The following is an 18,837-nucleotide window of genomic DNA, read 5'->3' as shown; positions in this document are numbered from 1 at the left end:
GGTACAAGCTAGCATTGTCAATACACATAATTAAACCCTCTCTAGCCTAATTCCTTAAGGATCCACTATTGATTCTATTGGAAAAGATCATATATTGTGCTCAATTTATTCTTCTTTGGATTATGGTTTTAGTAAGAACTGATTCCATATCCTGCCCTCTGAGTTCACTGGCTCTTTCTCTTGCCCCATGGCCTCTCATATTTGCCAAGTGTGCGTTTGTGTCTGGTCCTGTCTGGAGTGACGAAACTTAGGCTGTTCTGCTCAACTGAGCATCTGGAGGGAGAACGCTGTGGAGAGGGAGGGAGAAAGGACGAAAGAGGTAGTGAGAGAAAGAGAGAGAGAAGGAATCAGAGTACAGCTGCCTTGAATCTGACAGCCCTGAGCCGGGCCAAGGAAGCAAAGTATAGTTTCAGAAATAGAGAGGCGCTCTATTTAGGGGGAAAACAGCAACAGCAGTAACACAATACTGTAGAGAGATACAACAGAGCACCATTCACTGAAAAACGCTGCTCTGCCCATGCATGGGCCCCTGTTCCTACTCGCTTGTATTCTCTTTTCTTGGAGTGTCTTGGGATGTTAGTTCTGTGAAAATAGGTTCTTTATATGAAAACTTTTATCAAAGAGGGATTGAAAATGTCCAGAGGACACTGCAGTAACCATCCTTTTATTTCCTGCCATTGTTCAGACCGTATCAGTCACTTATCAAGTCTGTTGTGTGTCCATTACTGCCTCTGAGAGAGAGAGGAGAAAGAGAGGGAGGGAGGGAGAGACAAAGAGAGAGAAGAGAGAGGAGAGAAAGAGTGGATGTCTGTGTGCATGTGCACTACCGTCTGTGTGTGTGATTACGTGTGTGAATGCTTTTTGCTCAATGTACTGTATGTTTAAGTGTGAGTACCTGTCAGGGTGTGGAAGCACCGACTGCCAGACTATTCATTTGAGTAAATGGCCTGTTTTATTTTCCTTGCTGTTCCCAGGTACGACATCTGCATCTACAAGAACAAGCCATGTGGAACCCTAGGTAGGACATCTGGTCAAACCTGCCCCCGCCCAGCCCAGGAGAGGGCTAACCCTGGTTACACACACTGCACACAGGTCGCTTGTTGGGAAGCACTGAGCTTCAGTGTCAGACTATATATAATCTAGAGCAGCCAGGGGAGGGGATGTGACTCAGAAAACTGCCCTCATTTTCACTTTGCACTCCCTCACTATTAAGTACTTAACTACCACATCTCATCTTAACTACCACATCTTGTATGCACGTATGCACACATGACTGTAAGTCGCTTTGGATAAAAGCGTCTGCTAAATGGCATATATTATTATTATTATCTGACCAGCATGACTGACTCGCACAGTCTTAAGGCTTCCCAGCCAAAACAGTTTGGTAGAGTTCGTGCATATATTATAACGAGATTTAGTGACGTTTTTGTTCGTTTTTGACTTCGATTGGTTTTTTGGGGGGGTTGTGCCGGCACATACATTTCTTTCTGGAGGCCAGAGTTTTCAGCCAAAATCTACGCCCCTCGTCAGTGTTTCGTCAATAAAGTCTTTGTTGTCATGCAACGAGAGACGACTCGTTTTCATGCATATTTTTTAAATGGAAAAATACTGCACTGAACATCTTAGTTAGATGTAAAATTGCGCAGCTAAGATCATTTCGGCAAACACGTGAAATTTAATGACAGATTTCTTGAGTTTATTAACAGACAAACAATACTATTGCCGTTTTTTTCTCGTTTTACAAGTGATCTTTTACAGGAGTATGCGAGCGCACTCGTTCTGTTCTGCTCGTCGAGTTCCACTAGCCGCCATCCAAACTAAAGCATGCGGACGCCTTTAGAGTGACATGTAGATGCAGAATCTAGGTTTTTAGGTTTTGATTAAGTTTATATAAATATGTAAAATAACTGCCAAAATAAAGGAAACACTTGAGTAACTGAGGGATGCAATGTAGATTGAAAGCAGGTGCTTCCACCCAAGTGTAGTTTCTGAGATAATTAAGCAATTAACATCCCATCATGCTTAGGGTCAAGTATAAAAATGTCCAGTTGCCCATTATTTTCACTACCATGACTGCAAGAAGAGATTTCAGTGACTTTGAAAGAGGGTTCTCAAAGGGGGTTTAAAGTGTGTGTGTGTGTGTGTGTGTGTGTGTGTGTGTGTGTGTGTGTGTGTGTGTGTGTGTGTGTGTGTGTGTGTGTGTGTGTGTGTGTGTGTGTGTGTGTGTGTGTGTGTGTGTGTGTGTGTGTGTGTGTGTGTGTGTGTGTGTGTGTGTGTGTGTGTCAGTTACCAGTTCTCAACCCAATTGAACACTTATGGGAGATTCTGGAGCGGCGCCTGAGACAGCGTTTTCCACCATCAACGAAACACCAAGAATGGTGTCTCATCCCTCCAATAGAGTTCCAGACACTCGTAGAATGCCAAGGCACATTGAAGTTGTTCTGGTGGCACAATGCCCTATTACACTACATGATTGTATCTGGACACCTGCTCTTTGAACATCTCATTCCAAAATCCTGGGCATTAATATGGAGTTGATCCCCCCCTTTGCTGCTATACCAGCCTCCACTCTTCTGGGAAGGCTTTCCACTAGATGTTGGAACATTACTGCGGGGACTTGCTTCCATTCAGCCACGAGAATTAGTTAGGTCGGGCACTGATGTTGGGCGATTAGGCCTGGCTTGCAGTCGGTGTTCCAATTCATCCCAAAGTTGTTCAATGGGGTTGAGGTCAGGGCTCTGTGCAGGCCAGTCAAGTTCTTCCACACCGATCTCGAGGTCGGGTAGGTAGCGTACTCCTGGCATCCGCCAGATGGTGAAGTGTGATTCATCAATCCAGAGATCGCGTTTCCACTGCTCCAGAGTCCAATGGCGGCGAGCTTTACACCACTCCAGCCGACGCTTGGCATTGTGCATGGTGATCTTAGGCTTTTGTGTGGCTGCTCGGCCATGGAAATCCATTTCATGAAGCTCCCGACGAACAGTTCTCGTGCTGACGTCGTTTCCAGAGGCAGTTTGGAACTCGGTAGTGAGTGTTGCAACCGAGGACAAACTATTTTTAACCTGTTGCGACGAGCAATCCCATATCCGGGAGCGTAATTATAGCCTCAAGCTCATTACCATAACGCAACGTTAACTATTCATGAAAATCGCAAATGAAATGAAATATATATATTGGCTCACAAGCTTAGCCTTTTGTTAACAACACTGTCATCTCAGATTTTCAAAAAATGCTTTTCAACCATAGCTACACAAACATTTTCACAAAAACAAGAAAAGCATTCAAATAAAATCATTTACCTTTGAAGAACTTCGGATGTTTTCAATGAGGAGACTCTCAGTTAGATAGCAAATGTTCAGTTTTTCCAAAAAGATGATTTGTGCAGGAGAAATCGCTCCGTTTTGTTCATCACGTTTGGCTAAAAAAAAAAAACGAAAATTCAGTCATTAACTTTTTTCCAAATTAACTCCATAATATCGACAGAAACATGGCAAACGTTGTTTAGAATCAATCCTCAAGGTGTTTTTCACATATCTATTCGATGATAAGTTACTCGTGGCAGTTTGGTTTCTCCTCTGTTCAAAATTGAAAAATGCACGCACCTGGAGATTACGCAAGTTTCGACGGAGAACACCGAGCGGACACCTGGTAAATGTAGTCTCTTATGGTCAATTTTCCAATGATATGCCTACAAATACGTCACAATGCTGCAAACACCTTGGGGAAACGACAGAAAGTGTAGGCTCATTCCTTGCGCATTCACAGCCATATGAGGAGACATTGGAACACAGCGCCTCAAAAATCTGGCTCACTTCCTGTATGAAATTTAATCTTGGTTTCGCCTGTAGCATTAGTTCTGTGGCACTCACAGACAATATCTTTGCAGTTTTGGAAACGTCAGAGTGTTTTCTTTCCAAAGCTGTCAATTATATGCATAGTCGAGCATCTTTTCGTGACAAAATATCTTGTTTAAAACGGGAATGTTTTTAATCCAAAAATGAAATACTGCCCCCAGAGGTTCAAGAGGTTAAGCATTATTCGCTTCAGCACTTGGCGGTTCCGTTCTGTGAGCTTGTGTGGCCTACCACTTCGCCACTTCACAATAACAGCACTTACAGTTGACTGGGCAGCTCGAGCAGGGCAGAAATTTGACGAACTGACTTGTTGGAAAGGTGGCATCCTATGACGTTGCCACATTGAGAGTCACTGAGCTCTTCAATAAGGCCATTCTACTGTCAATGTTTGTCTATGGAGATTGCATGGCGGTGTGCTCGATGTTATACACCTGCCAACAACGGGTGTGGCTGAAATAGCCAAATCCACCCATTTGAAGGGGGGTCCACATGCTTTTGTATATATAGTGTAAGACACTTTATGTTGTTTCCTTTATTTTGTCAGTTACCTGTGTATGTTATGCGTTAGCATGTAACTGTATGTTTTTTGACATTTGCATAATCTCTGTATGTATGAATGTGAATGGACATGTATGGCTATGTTAGTGACAGTATTGTGTGTCTCTCTGTTCCAGGTCTAGCACCAGTGGGAGGGATGTGTGAGCCAGAGAGGAGCTGCAGCATCAACGAGGACATTGGCCTGGCCACAGCCTTCACCATCGCCCATGAAATAGGACACACGTAAGGAGCTTGCCCACATCACCTATATTACCCTTTTACTGACCACGGGACCTGACCAGGAAAATCATCAGAGCCCCAGTTCTAGCCTTCGTTGCAGTCATCATAAACACACCTTTGACACACACACCCTTTGGCATTAGGCTCTGTTTCTGCTTTATGGACCTGCGCCGTTTCAACAGACCACTCTTTCACTGGTGTTACCTGTGACCCCACACAGGAGACCCTGCCCCTGTACCTGGCTTCTGGTCCTGCCTTTCTTCCCTTACACCCCCATGCCCCCTGCCCTTACCCAAGCACCCCTGGGCTGGGCTGACCTGAGCTAAACTTATCCAAAGCCCAACCTACTAGCGAGATTGCTGTTAGATTAGAGCCGTACCAGAGGGAGAAGTTACGTAACTACCTCCATGAGTAATTTCCATCAATTGAGAACGTGTTAATAACTTTATATTTTCTTTCAGTCATGTGCTATTTATAAGAAGTGGAACAAGTTACGAGTGTGGCCGGTACAGTATTTCATTCTGGGCCTACCACAGTGCCTGGCAGTCGGCATTTCTTTTGTACCTTCCCTCCAAGACATTTTGTTTTACTTGCTGGCCTGGCATACCAGCCGATCTGCCTCACTTACTCATGCATACATATTTATCTAGGTGTATGCTCCACCGGACATTTCCAAGCCTCTTCATTCCCTGCCATGAAAGAGGATTCTGATGTTTTCCTTTCGAAAGCCATTACTTTGTATCATTTTTGAAAATCCACAATTTCTGCTAAGTAATTGAGTGTGCCATTTACCTACGTGCGCACACAGGCCTCAGAGGTATTTTCACAGGTGGCAAACCCATTGGTGCTCCCCCCTAATGGCTAGTCCAGGTACCTTTGAACTGGATGGGGTGCTTATACCCTGGGGCTGTCTAGACGGTGGGCCTAGTCTTTAACTGTGTGTGTGTGTGTGTGTGTGTGTGTGTGTGTGTGTGTGTGTGTGTGTGTGTGTGTGTGTGTGTGTGTGTGTGTGTGTGTGTGTGTGTGTGTGTGTGTGTGTGTGTGTGTGTGTGTGTGTGTGTGTGTGTGTGTGTGTGTGTGTGTGTGTGTGTGTGTGTATGTGTGTGTGTGTGTATGTGTGTGTGAACGCACAGAGATACTTTGCTGTCTGTTAAATCTGCACAGACCTCAGAGACAGAGCTCATGGTGTTAATATGAGTTTAACAGAGATGATATATGAGTAAAGAACATGCCTTTTGCCCGATACCAATACCCCAATATTTCACACATACTCAGTTAACTAGGTGATATATCAACACAGTACCTCTCTCTCCCTGCAGGTTTGGGATGAACCATGACGGAGTTGGCAACGGCTGTGGCTCCCGTAGTCAGGAGACAGCCAAGCTGATGGCTGCACACATCACCATGAAGACCAACCCTTTCGTCTGGTCCGCCTGCAGCCGAGACTACATCACCAACTTCCTGGAGTGAGTCTACAGCACATACAGTACAACAAAGTGGAAGCATAAGGAGTTATAAAGTTGATCATGAGTTTATTGTGGGGTAGATTAACTGGGTGAATTCCAAGTGAGGTGACGTCCATCTCTGTTGTGTTGGGACCTCTTTTTCAATGTCTTCTCCTGTTTGTATCCCTGTAGCTCAGGCATGGGTTCCTGCCTCAACAACGTCCCCCCCAAGCAGGATTTTTTGTACCCCACTACGGCCCCCGGCCAGGCCTACGATGCAGATGAGCAGTGCCGCTTCCAATATGGAGTGAAGTCTCGGCAGTGTAAATATGGGGTACCTAATCACCTTCCTCATCTTCTTCCTCCTCCTCGAACTCGCTTGATAAGGCTGTATGGTCATTTTTACCAGGCAGATACATTCAGTACTGAATGTGTGGCCCGTGTAGGAATTAAACTCCCAACTCTGGTGCTGCAAGCGCCGTGCTCCAATCAACCGTCTGATCCATTAGTACCACGTGCAGATTGTCCTCTGGCATATCTTTGGCTCTCTGCCCACCTTGACCAGGGCAGCATGATGGCAGACAGAGTAGCCCCTGGATTTGGACTGATATTTATTTGTCTCCCGGCAAGAGTTTTCCCCCCTTTTTGTTATCCAGTCCCACTGGATTTTGTCCCCATGTGTTAAGAATTTCTGAAGAAGTCTTGTGCTACCTGTCTTTTATTAGACAGTCTATTTTATTGGCCCGACAGCTGAGTGAGCGGACATCTGGAACAAAATAGCACTTTATAGTGTCATTATCATTGATACTATGTAGTCAGAGCATATGTATACAATAAAGTACCCCGCCATAAGTCTTAAATACATTAAGACCACAGAGACCAGAGGTAGTTGCTCCGTCTGCTCCTTGTCAGTGGGCCCTCCTGGCTGGGCTCCTCAGGGCCTGTTGTCTCTATATGAGCTGAAATGGACGCACTCTAACAGCTCTCTCTGTGCCTGCAGGAAGTCTGCAGTGAGCTGTGGTGCATGAGCAAGAGCAACCGCTGCATCACCAGCAGCATACCCGCCGCCGAAGGAACCATCTGTCAAACCAATACCATAGAGAAAGGGGTAAGCACTGGGATGTTCCATTACTAGCAGAAATGGGGGTGTTTGGTGTGCAAATGTTAATTTGAAAGAAAAAAAAACCATTTCAATAGTTTCACAGCTTGTCCCTCCCCTGTGTGTGTACTTTAGTGGTGCTATAAGAGAGTGTGTGTGGTTTACGGGACGAGGCCAGAGGGGGTGGACGGCGGCTGGGGTCTCTGGACTCCCTGGGAAGAGTGCAGCCGTACCTGTGGGGGAGGAGTGTCCTCTTCCATCCGCCATTGTGACAGCCCAAGGTGAGTGGTGCTGCAAATGGAGGGTGATGTGGATCTCAACTCTGTCTATAGGGATTTGCCATTGGATTCCCAGCCACTGTACGACTGTAAAGTCATAGGATTGTATCTGACTGGCTCTTCCTAACTTCCAAGCACAACTGTTTGTTGAGGATGAGAGACATCAGTCTACCACCAATCATTTTAACACCCCACTATAATCACCCACGTACGACAATGACAGCCGTAATAAAGTTTTAACACAGATAGTGGCAAACTGACTTCTCTCTGGTGTTTCTACTGAGGAGTTTGATTGGCTTGGATAGCTAACTAATAAAAAGACAGACTGTTTGAGATTGAAACAGGGTGGTAGAGCCCGGCCAGCCAGGCGGGAGGAGAATAGATGCCAGTGTCATTGGGGAGTTTTTGTTAAATTGCACTCAGATGTGTTTCGCCTCTGCTTTTCTGGTTCCAGGCCAACCATTGGTGGAAAGTATTGTCTGGGAGAGAGGAAGCGCTTCAGATCGTGCAATATTGATGTGAGTGGTGGAGCAGAGCGAAGCAGCAGCTCTCTCTGAAAGGCCTACAGTTCCATCACATACTCATCCTGGCCAGGCCCAACTCAGATCTACAGCTCTCAGACTGACCTAATTAACCGCAGCCTGCCCAGCCCCGAACTAAAGCCCTCACTGTGTGTGTGTGTGTGTGTGTGTGTGTGTGTGTGTGTGTGTGTGTGTGTGTGTGTGTGTGTGTGTGTGTGTGTGTGTGTGTGTGTGTGTGTGTGTGTGTGTGTGTGTGTGTGTGTGTGTGTGTGTGTGTGTGTGTGTGTGTGTGTGTAGAGGCTACTGTGAGTATTACTGTAAATGACTGCAGCGAGAGAGACAAGGGAGGGATACAGTGGGGGTCTGAGATCTGACTGACATACAGCTGTTCTGTGCCACTCTGTGTGTGTCTGTTTTAGGAGTGCCCTGCAGGCTCTCAGGATTTCCGGGAGATTCAGTGCTCCGACTTCGACAACGTTACTTTCCGGGGGAAATTCTACACCTGGAAACCCTACAGGGGAGGTGGGTACAGTATGTGTGTGTACCCCCCTCCACAGCAGGCTGTGTTACATCATTACAGAGGTGTCTGCTCGGTGGTCATTGCAGGCTGAAAGCGTCTGTAGATATGGAGAGAGCTGATATTAGAGCAGACACACCTGGAGCTTCCAGAGAGAGAACAGAGCAGCAGCAGATGCGGAAGCTGAGCAGCAGCAGATGGAGGGAGCTGAGCAGCAGTAGATGGAGGGAGCTGAGCAGCAGCAGATGGAGGGAGCTGAGCAGCAGTAGATAGAGGGAGCTGAGCAGCAGTAGATAGAGGGAGCTGAGCAGCAGTAGATAGAGGGAGCTGAGCAGCAGTAGATAGAGGGAGCTGAGCAGCAGTAGATGGAGGGAGCTGAGCAGCAGTAGAGGGAGGGAGCTGAGCAGCAGTAGATAGAGGGAGCTGAGCAGCAGTAGATGGAGGGAGCTGAGCAGCAGTAGATAGAGGGAGCTGAGCAGCAGTAGATAGAGGGAGCTGAGCAGCAGTAGATAGAGGGAGCTGAGCAGCAGTAGATAGAGGGAGCTGAGCAGCAGTAGATAGAGGAGCTGAGCAGCAGTAGATGGAGGGAGCTGAGCAGCAGTAGTTAGAGGGAGCTGAGCAGCAGTAGATAGAGGGAGCTGAGCAGCAGTAGATGGAGGGAGCTGAGCAGCAGTAGATAGAGGGAGCTGAGCAGCAGTAGATAGAGGGAGCTGAGCAGCAGTAGATGGAGGGAGCTGAGCAGCAGTAGATAGAGGGAGCTGAGCAGCAGTAGATGGAGGGAGCTGAGCAGCAGTAGATAGAGGGAGCTGAGCAGCAGTAGATAGAGGGAGCTGAGCAGCAGTAGATAGAGGGAGCTGAGCAGCAGTAGATGGAGGGAGCTGAGCAGCAGTAGATAGAGGGAGCTGAGCAGCAGTAGATAGAGGGAGCTGAGCAGCAGTAGATGGAGGGAGCTGAGCAGCAGTAGATGGAGGGAGCTGAGCAGCAGTAGATAGAGGGAGCTGAGCAGCAGTAGATAGAGGGAGCTGAGCAGCAGTAGATAGAGGGAGCTGAGCAGCAGTAGATAGAGGGAGCTGAGCAGCAGTAGATAGAGGGAGCTGAGCAGCAGTAGATGGAGGGAGCTGAGCAGCAGTAGATGGAGGGAGCTGAGCAGCAGTAGATAGAGGGAGCTGAGCAGCAGCAGATAGAGGGAGCTGAGCAGCAGTAGATGGAGGGAGCTGAGCAGCAGTAGATGGAGGGAGCTGAGCAGCAGTAGATAGAGGGAGCTGAGCAGCAGTAGATGGAGGGAGCTGAGCAGCAGTAGATAGAGGGAGCTGAGCAGCAGTAGATAGAGGGAGCTGAGCAGCAGTAGATAGAGGGAGCTGAGCAGCAGTAGATAGAGGGAGCTGAGCAGCAGTAGATAGAGGGAGCTGAGCAGCAGTAGATGGAGGGAGCTGAGCAGCAGTAGTTAGAGGGAGCTGAGCAGCAGTAGATAGAGAGAGCTGAGCAGCAGTAGATGGAGGGAGCTGAGCAGCAGTAGATAGAGGAGCTGAGCAGCAGTAGATAGAGGGAGCTGAGCAGCAGTAGATGGAGGGAGCTGAGCAGCAGTAGATAGAGGGAGCTGAGCAGCAGTAGATGGAGGGAGCTGAGCAGCAGTAGATAGAGGGAGCTGAGCAGCAGTAGATAGAGGGAGCTGAGCAGCAGTAGATAGAGGGAGCTGAGCAGCAGTAGATGGAGGGAGCTGAGCAGCAGTAGATAGAGGGAGCTGAGCAGCAGTAGATAGAGGGAGCTGAGCAGCAGTAGATGGAGGGAGCTGAGCAGCAGTAGATGGAGGGAGCTGAGCAGCAGTAGATAGAGGGAGCTGAGCAGCAGTAGATAGAGGGAGCTGAGCAGCAGTAGATAGAGGGAGCTGAGCAGCAGTAGATAGAGGGAGCTGAGCAGCAGTAGATGGAGGGAGCTGAGCAGCAGTAGATGGAGGGAGCTGAGCAGCAGTAGATGGAGGGAGCTGAGCAGCAGCAGATAGAGGGAGCTGAGCAGCAGTAGATAGAGGGAGCTGAGCAGCAGTAGATAGAGGGAGCTGAGCAGCAGTAGATAGAGGGAGCTGAGCAGCAGTAGATGGAGGGAGCTGAGCAGCAGTAGATAGAGGGAGCTGAGCAGCAGTAGATAGAGGGAGCTGAGCAGCAGTAGATAGAGGGAGCTGAGCAGCAGTAGATAGAGGGAGCTGAGCAGCAGTAGATAGAGGGAGCTGAGCAGCAGCAGATGGAGGGAGCTGAGCAGCACCAGATGGAGGGAGCTGAGCAGCAGTAGATAGAGGGAGCTGAGCAGCAGCAGATGGAGGGAGCTGAGCAGCAGTAGATAGAGGGAGCTGAGCAGCAGTAGATAGAGGGAGCTGAGCAGCAGCAGATAGAGGGAGCTGAGCAGCAGTAGATAGAGGGAGCTGAGCAGCAGTAGATAGAGGGAGCTGAGCAGCAGTAGATAGAGGGAGCTGAGCAGCAGCAGATAGAGGGAGCTGAGCAGCAGTAGATAGAGGGAGCTGAGTAGCAGTAGTTGGAGGGAGCTGAGCAGCAGCAGATAGAGGGAGCTGAGCAGCAGTAGATGGAGGGAGCTGAGCAGCAGCAGATGGAGGGAGCTGAGCAGCAGTAGATAGAGGGAGCTGAGCAGTAGTAGATAGAGGGAGCTGAGCAGCAGTAGATAGAGGGAGCTGAGCAGCAGTAGATAGAGGGAGCTGAGCAGCAGTAGATAGAGGGAGCTGAGCAGCAGTAGATAGAGGGAGCTGAGCAGCAGTAGATAGAGGGAGCTGAGCAGCAGTAGATAGAGGGAGCTGAGCAGCAGCAGATGGAGGGGGCTGAGCAGCACCAGATGGAGGGAGCTGAGCAGCAGTAGATAGAGGGAGCTGAGCAGCAGCAGATGGAGGGAGCTGAGCAGCAGTAGATAGAGGGAGCTGAGCAGCAGTAGATAGAGGGAGCTGAGCAGCAGCAGATAGAGGGAGCTGAGCAGCAGTAGATAGAGGGAGCTGAGCAGCAGTAGATAGAGGGAGCTGAGCAGCAGTAGATAGAGGGAGCTGAGCAGCAGCAGATAGAGGGAGCTGAGCAGCAGTAGATAGAGGGAGCTGAGTAGCAGTAGTTGGAGGGAGCTGAGCAGCAGCAGATAGAGGGAGCTGAGCAGCAGTAGATGGAGGGAGCTGAGCAGCAGTAGATGGAGGGAGCTGAGCAGCAGTAGATGGAGGGAGCTGAGCAGCAGTAGATAGAGGGAGCTGAGCAGCAGTAGATGGAGGGAGCTGAGTAGCAGTAGATAGAGGGAGCTGAGCAGCAGCAGATGAAAGGAGCTGAGTAGCAGTAGATAGAGGGAGCTGAGCAGCAGAGTACTGCCAGACAGTGGGCCCAGAAAGGGAAGAGAGGAGAAGAGGGGAAAGCTGAAGAAAGTTTACTGTCTGGCTCCCATATGCTTGTTCTGGAAAGTCTATCCCCAGCTGGAATTCCTGTGCTTGATGAGCGCTGCGCTGGACGCAAAAGATAAATACTTTCGACGACATAACTGCCTTTAATCTACCAGTCCAATAACATAATGGCTGACAGAGAGGCCCTCTCCAACTCCAGGCAACAAGTGCTTCTTTCATCAAGTCAGCTGATTTTACAATGGAAATCCCTTGCAACTGTTAAAATACTAGCTGTGCCATGGTTTGCCCTGCGTTAGGGCCAGATCCCACATCCCAGCCCCCTTCTCTCCCCTCACTCACTCACTCACTCACTCACTCACTCACTCACTCACTCACTCACTCACTCACTCACTCACTCACTCACTCACTCACTCACTCCAAATTCCTCTTTCTTTCTCCATCTCTATCCTGCTTTCTTCCCCCTCTCTTTCTCATTTCCTCTCTCCTTCTCTCTGTCCTGTACTCAGACACCTCTAGCAAGCCGTCGGGCTTGACTCAGGCAGCCAAGGACAGTTCATTAAATAAAGCGTGCAGCGTTTTAGCAGTCATATTTGTTTTTTGAGAGGCCTGAGCCATTCACATTGTTGCACTCAGTCCAACAACCTTCGCAGGCAGCCTTCCTCCAGCAGGCCCCCCAAGTCAGTCAGTCAGCCAGCCTCCATTCATCCGTCCATCCATCCAGCATCCAAACCTGTTTCCCTTCAGACTGGAAGCAAGCATGCCAAAGCACAGCACCATGGGAGTTAGAGTTTTCCATCATCCCACCACTTTATCGTCTGCTAGCCTCGCAGGCAGCAAATAGTGTACCTGTATCTACAGTGCCAGCACAAACAGAGCCCAAAGTGAGCTATTCAAACAGTGGAACTAGCTTGAAATGGGTATATTTGGCTAGTGCATAGCCGTGGCAGTATTAGATTACTTGTTAAGGCCCATAAACTGATATGTTAGTGCACGGCTGCTCACCCAGTCTGCAGGGGGGTTGTGGGGGGGTCGTGGTGGGCTAAGACACCCTGGCTGAGAGAGGCTTCCTGGGAGACTTGATGGAAAGTCTGCTTCCTGGTCCTGGTTGTGACTGCCAGTTGTTTAGGGCATGATTAGCACTTTATTCCTGCTCTCACATGACCAGAGCCTGGCCAGGTTATAATGCTGACCAAAGGGTGGTGATGGTGAGTAAAAGTGAGACCATGTGTGTGGTTCTGTTGTGTGGATGTGTGTGTATGTGGGAGCAGGTGTGCTGGTGTGTTTCCGTGCTGAGACATTGATTGGCCTTGTCAGCCAGTAAGATAGCTCAGTGTGGTCGCTGGCATGCTCAGTAAAGTGGCAGAAATGAGAGCACCTGTCAATGCACAAATAACCCCGCCCCCAGTCCCCCCCCCCCTCTCTTTCCTCTCTCCCTCTCTTTCCTCTCTCTCCTCTCTCCCTGTCAGTGCACAAATAACCCCGCCCCCAGTCCCCCCCTCTCTCTTTCCTCTCTCCCTCTCTTTCCTCTCTCTCCTCTCTCCCTGTCAGTGCACAAATAACCCCGCCCCCAGTCCCCCCCCTCTCTCTCTCTTTCCTCTCTCTCCCTCTCTTTCCTCTCTCTCCTCCCTGTCAGTGCACAAATAACCCCGCCCCCAGTCCCCCCCTCTCTCTCTCTTTCCTCTCTCCCTCTCTTTCCTCTCTCTCCCTGTCAGTTTTTGTGCTAGTCTGCATGATGACCACATTCCTCTTTCACAGGGAATCTGCTGAGAGATGCACTATTTCTGTTAGCTCCCTCTGTTTTTTTGTTGTGAGCTTTTGTGTGGTTGTGGGTGAGTGTGGGGGGGGGGGGGACTTAATCACATTCAGCTGCTTGTTCTCTTGATGTTAGCAATCCAAACTGTGCTCTCCTCCCTCTAGACCCCTTCTACCTCCCCCTCTGCTTTTGGCACCCGAGTCCTTACAGCTGTGGGAGAACAAATTAACTGCATCGAACATAAAAACCCAAAAGCTCATTAAAATACCATGCGTGGCCATCAGACACATTAGAGCAGCCTGCGGGGTTTCTCAGTAATGAAGGTGAACGGCTGGATTCATTGTATTGTGCTTCACCCGAAAGGAGGTATCAGGTCTGGAAGTGCTAAAAAAGCAATTTGTTATTGTGTTGGCGTTAATGTTGCTAACACGACACGGCAGCAGAGCAGCATACGTGTTTGAGCAAAGAAATGTGGAAAACAGTGTATGTACTATATAAATGGCTGAGTTCGGTGTGTTCTCTGCTGGCTGCTGCAGATGAGATTCTATAGGGGACCTCCACAGCTGGTTCTCTGGTCAACGCAAGCTAGCTTTTTGATTTACCCTCCTTTTTCTCTCCAATTTAATTCTTGTCTCATCACTGCAACTCCCCAACTGGCTCGGGAGAGGCGAAGGTAGAGTCATGAGTCCCCCGAAACATGACCTGCCTAACCGTGTTCCTTAACACCCGCCAGCACCTATGTGTCAGAGGAAACGCCAGCCAGTTGGCAACCGGGGTCAGCCTGCAGGCACTCAGCCTGCCACAAGAAGTCGCTAGAGCGCGATGAGCCAAGTAAAGCCCCACCCTCCCCTAACCCGGACGATGCCTGGCCAATTGTGCACCGTCCCGGCGCAGCCCGGGAATGAACCCGGGTCTGTAGTAATGTCTCTAGCACTGCAATGCTGTGCCTTAGACCACTGAGCCACTCAGGAGGCCTTCAGCCAGATTAAAAAGATAGATTGTGTTGTTTACCAAGAGTATTTCCATGACACCTAATGAACAGTACAGCTCTTAATAACCTCTGACTTATTTATTATGGTATTGTCAAGTCCTTGCCAAAACACATGGGCTACTGTCAAGATCTTTTTGTAATGGCTTAGATATTGGACTGACAGACGTAAGGTTGCGGGTTCAAGTCCCACTTGGGCTTACCTCAGAAATCTAAATTGAATGACGGATCTGTTACTGTTTGCCTGTGTTGATTTGTTTCATGTTCCTCTTCTCTGTTGACCAGGTGGAGTGAAGTTCTGCTCTCTGAACTGCCTGGCGGAGGGATATAACTTCTACACAGAGCGTGCTCCGGCTGTGGTGGACGGGACGCCATGTCGGGACGACTCTCTGGATGTCTGTGTGAACGGAGAGTGCAAGGTGAGACTGTTCTGTCCTTTCTAGCCCTCATTTATCTCCCTCTTTTCCTCCCTCCCATCCTTCTACTAGTCTCGCTGAATGGTAAATCCATTTGAATTCAATCACTTTTTGACAGCACCCCTTTTGAACGAATTTGAACGAAACCTTCCGTACATATTTGCCCATTGTAGAAGTGCTCAGAAAGTGACCTTTCATACCTGAATGCCAAAACAATCAGGAGATAATGGTGGTCAAAGACATTTTGCATACCCCACCATCCTTGCCTTCATCACTGGAAAAGATAAACGGTTGATTGATAGAATTTTAAAGCTTACAGAGATGGTTGTCAAACTATTTTATAATTGCTGGAAATAAGTTATTTAATACAAATTTGGTTATTTTTTTTTTTTACCTTTTATCTTCAATTGTCTAATGTGTAATTATCTAATAATGTTCGCATATGTTGTAGCTTAGACCACGTTTTACATTATCTACTTTTTTTTGTTGTCATGTTTTGGCTGATAAATTTACATTGAAATGTTTGTCACTCTCTGATCCAGAGCGACTTACAGTGAAGTGCGTTCAACCTAAGATAGCTAGGTGGGACAACCACTTCTCAGTCATAATAAGTACATTTTTCTTCAATAAAGTGAAGTCAGCTACACAGTCAAGGGTTTTTCTTTATTTTTACTGTTTTCTACATTGAAGAATAATAGTGAAGACATCAAAACTAGGTCAGTATAGGTGCATCAAAGCTGGGACCGAGAGACTGAAAAACAGCTTCTACTGTATCTCAAAGCCATCCGACTGTTAAACTGCCATCAGTGACATTGAGTGGCTGCTGCCAACATACTGACTCAAATCTCTAGCCACTTAATAATTAAAAATTGGATGTAATAAATGTATCACTAGTCACTTTAAACAATGCCACTTTATATAATGTTTACATACCCATCTCATATGTATATGCTGTACTCTATAACATCTACTGCATCTACTTGCCTATGCCGTTCGGCCATCGCTCATCCATATATTTATATGTGTCACATTCGTCATATTGATGAGACCAAGGCACAGCGTGATAAGCATACATGCTTCTTTTAATGAAGGGAAAACCACAAAACAAAACAAACGTGACGCTATCTAACAACGATTGCTGACATACAACTACACATAGACAATAACCCACAAAACCAACATGAGAAAATGGCAACCTAAATAGGTTGATGATTGGATCCCCAATCAGAGACAACGACAAACAGCTGCCTCTGATTGGAACCAATTCAGGCCACCATAGACCTATATACAGTGGGGCAAAAAAGTATTTAGTCAGCCACCAATTGTGCAAGTTCTCCAACTTAAAAAGATGAGGCCTGTATTTTTTTTTTCATCATAGGTACACTTCAACTATGACAGACAAAATGAAAAAAAAAATCCAGAAAATCACATTGTAGGATTTTTAATGAATTTATTTGCAAATTATGGTGGAAAATAAGTATTTGGTCAATAACAAAAGTTTATCTCAATACTTTGTTATATACCCTTTGTTGGCAATGACAGAGGTCAAACGTTTCTGTAAGTCTTCACAAGGTTTTCACACACTGTTGCTGATATTTTGGCCCATTCCTCCATGCAGATCTCCTCTAGAGCAGTGATGTTTTGGGGCTGTTGCTGGGCAACATGGACTTTCAACTCCCTCCAAAGATTTTCTATGGGGTTGAGATCTGGAGACTGGCTAGGCCACTCCAGGACCTTGAAATGCTTCTTACGAAGCCACTCCTTCATTGCCCGGGCGGTGTGTTTGGGATCATTGTCATGCTGAAAGACCCAGCCATGTTTCATCTTCAATGCCCTTGCTGATGGAAGGAGGTTTTCACTCAAAATCTCACGATACATGGCCCCATTCATTCTTACCTTTACACGGATCAGTCGTCCTGGTCCCTTTGCAGAAAAACAGCCCCAAAGCATGATGTTTCCACCCCTTGCTTCACAGTAGGTATGGTGTTCTTTGGATGCAACTCAGCATTCATTGTCCTCCAAACACGACGAGTTGAGTTTTTACCAAAAAGTTATATTTTGGTTTCATCTGACTATATGACATTCTCCCAATCTTCTTCTGGATCATCCAAATGCTCTCTAGCAAAATTCAGACGGGCCTGGACATGTACTTGCTTAAGCAGGGGGACACGTCTGGCACTGCAGGATTTGAGGCCCTGGCGGCGTAGTCAAATCAAATCAAATTTATTTATATAGCCCTTCGTACATCAGCTGATATCTCAAAGTGCTGTACAGAAACCCAGCCTAAAACCCCAAACAGCAAGCAATGCAGGTGTAGAAGCACGGTGGCTAGGAAAAACTCCCTAGAAAGGCCAAAACCTAGGAAGAAACCTAGAGAGGAACCAGGCTATGTGGGGTGGCCAGTCCTCTTCTGGCTGTGCCGGGTGGAGATTATAACAGAACATGGCCAAGATGTTCAAATGTTCATAAATTACCAGCATGGTCGTATAATAATAATAAGGCAGAACAGTTGAAACTGGAGTAGCAGCACGGTCAGGTGGACTGGGGACAGCAAGGAGTCATCATGTCAGGTAGTCCTGGGGCATGGTCCCAGGGCTCAGGTCCTCCGAGAGAGAGAAAGAAAGAGAGAATTAGAGAGAGCATATGTGGGGTGGCCAGTCCTCTTCTGGCTGTGCTGGGTGGAGATTATAACAGAACATGGCCAAGATGTTAAAATGTTCATAAATGACCAGCATGGTCGAATAATAATAAGGCAGAACAGTTGAAACTGGAGCAGCAGCACAGCTAGGTGGACTGGGGACAGCAAGGAGTCATCATGTCAGGTAGTCCAGGGGCATGGTCCTAGGGCTCAGGTCCTCCGAGAGAGAGAAAGAGAGAAGGAGAGAATTAGAGAACGCACACTTAGATTCACACAGGACACCGAATAGGACAGGAGAAGTACTCCAGATATAACAAACTGACCCTAGCCCCCCGACACAAACTACTGCAGCATAAATACTGGAGGCTGAGACAGGAGGGGTCAGGAGACACTGTAGCCCCATCCGAGGACACCCCCGGACAGGGCCAAACAGGAAGGATATAACCCCACCCACTTTGCCAAAGCACAGCCCCCACACCACTAGAGGGACACCTTCAACCACCAACTTACCATCCTGAGACAAGGCTGAGTATAGCCCACAAAGATCTCCACCATGGCACAACCCAAGGGGGGGCGCCAACCCAGACAGGATGAACACATCAGTGAATCAACCCACTCAGGTGACGCACCCCTTCCAGGGACGGCATGAGAGAGCCCCATTAGGCCAGTGACTCAGCCCCTGTAATAGGGTTAGAGGCAGAGAATCCCAGTGGAAAGAGGGGAACCGGCCAGGCAGAGACAGCAAGGGCGGTTCGTTGCTCCAGAGCCTGTCCGTTCACCTTCCCACTCCTGGGCCAGACTACACTCAATCATATGACCCACTGAAGAGATGAGTCTTCAGTAAAGATTTAAAGGTTGAGACCGAGTTTGCGTCTCTGACATGGGTAGGCAGACCGTTCCAGCTGTTTGCTTAGAAATTCTAGGGACAATTAGGAGGCCTGCATCTTGTGACCGTAGCGTACGTGTAGGTATGTATGGCAGGACCAAATCAGAGAGATAGGTAGGAGCAAGCCCATGTAATGCTTTGTGGGTTAGCAGTAAAACCTTGAAATCAGCCCTTGCTTTGACAGGAAGCCAGTGTAGAGAGGCTAGCACTGCAGTAATATGATCAAATTTTTTGATTCTAGTCAGGATTCTAGCAGCCGTATTTAGCACCAACTGAAGTTTATTTAGTGCTT

At 47.9% G+C, this 18,837-nt stretch overlaps 1 protein-coding gene across 2 annotated transcripts in view; it reads left to right on the top strand.

Moving 5' to 3' along the window:
* Window positions 1-18,837, top strand: part of LOC124037724 (A disintegrin and metalloproteinase with thrombospondin motifs 10-like) — a 69,374-nt gene that overhangs the window by 24,313 nt on the left and 26,224 nt on the right. For both annotated transcript variants that reach the window (XM_046352717.1, XM_046352716.1), the window contains exons 8-16: window positions 975-1,018; window positions 4,529-4,634; window positions 5,951-6,097; window positions 6,269-6,410; window positions 7,077-7,184; window positions 7,311-7,456; window positions 7,908-7,971; window positions 8,394-8,496; window positions 14,891-15,024. In XM_046352717.1, the coding sequence (XP_046208673.1) occupies window positions 975-1,018; window positions 4,529-4,634; window positions 5,951-6,097; window positions 6,269-6,410; window positions 7,077-7,184; window positions 7,311-7,456; window positions 7,908-7,971; window positions 8,394-8,496; window positions 14,891-15,024 (994 nt within the window). The remainder of the gene's footprint in view (window positions 1-974; window positions 1,019-4,528; window positions 4,635-5,950; window positions 6,098-6,268; window positions 6,411-7,076; window positions 7,185-7,310; window positions 7,457-7,907; window positions 7,972-8,393; window positions 8,497-14,890; window positions 15,025-18,837) is intronic.

This window comes from Oncorhynchus gorbuscha, linkage group LG06, assembly GCF_021184085.1.
Source record: "Oncorhynchus gorbuscha isolate QuinsamMale2020 ecotype Even-year linkage group LG06, OgorEven_v1.0, whole genome shotgun sequence".
In the NCBI taxonomy this organism is placed as follows: Eukaryota; Metazoa; Chordata; class Actinopteri; order Salmoniformes; family Salmonidae; genus Oncorhynchus; species Oncorhynchus gorbuscha.
The sequence above is the reverse complement of the archived record's forward strand: the minus strand, read 5'-3'. Positions and strand labels throughout refer to the sequence as shown.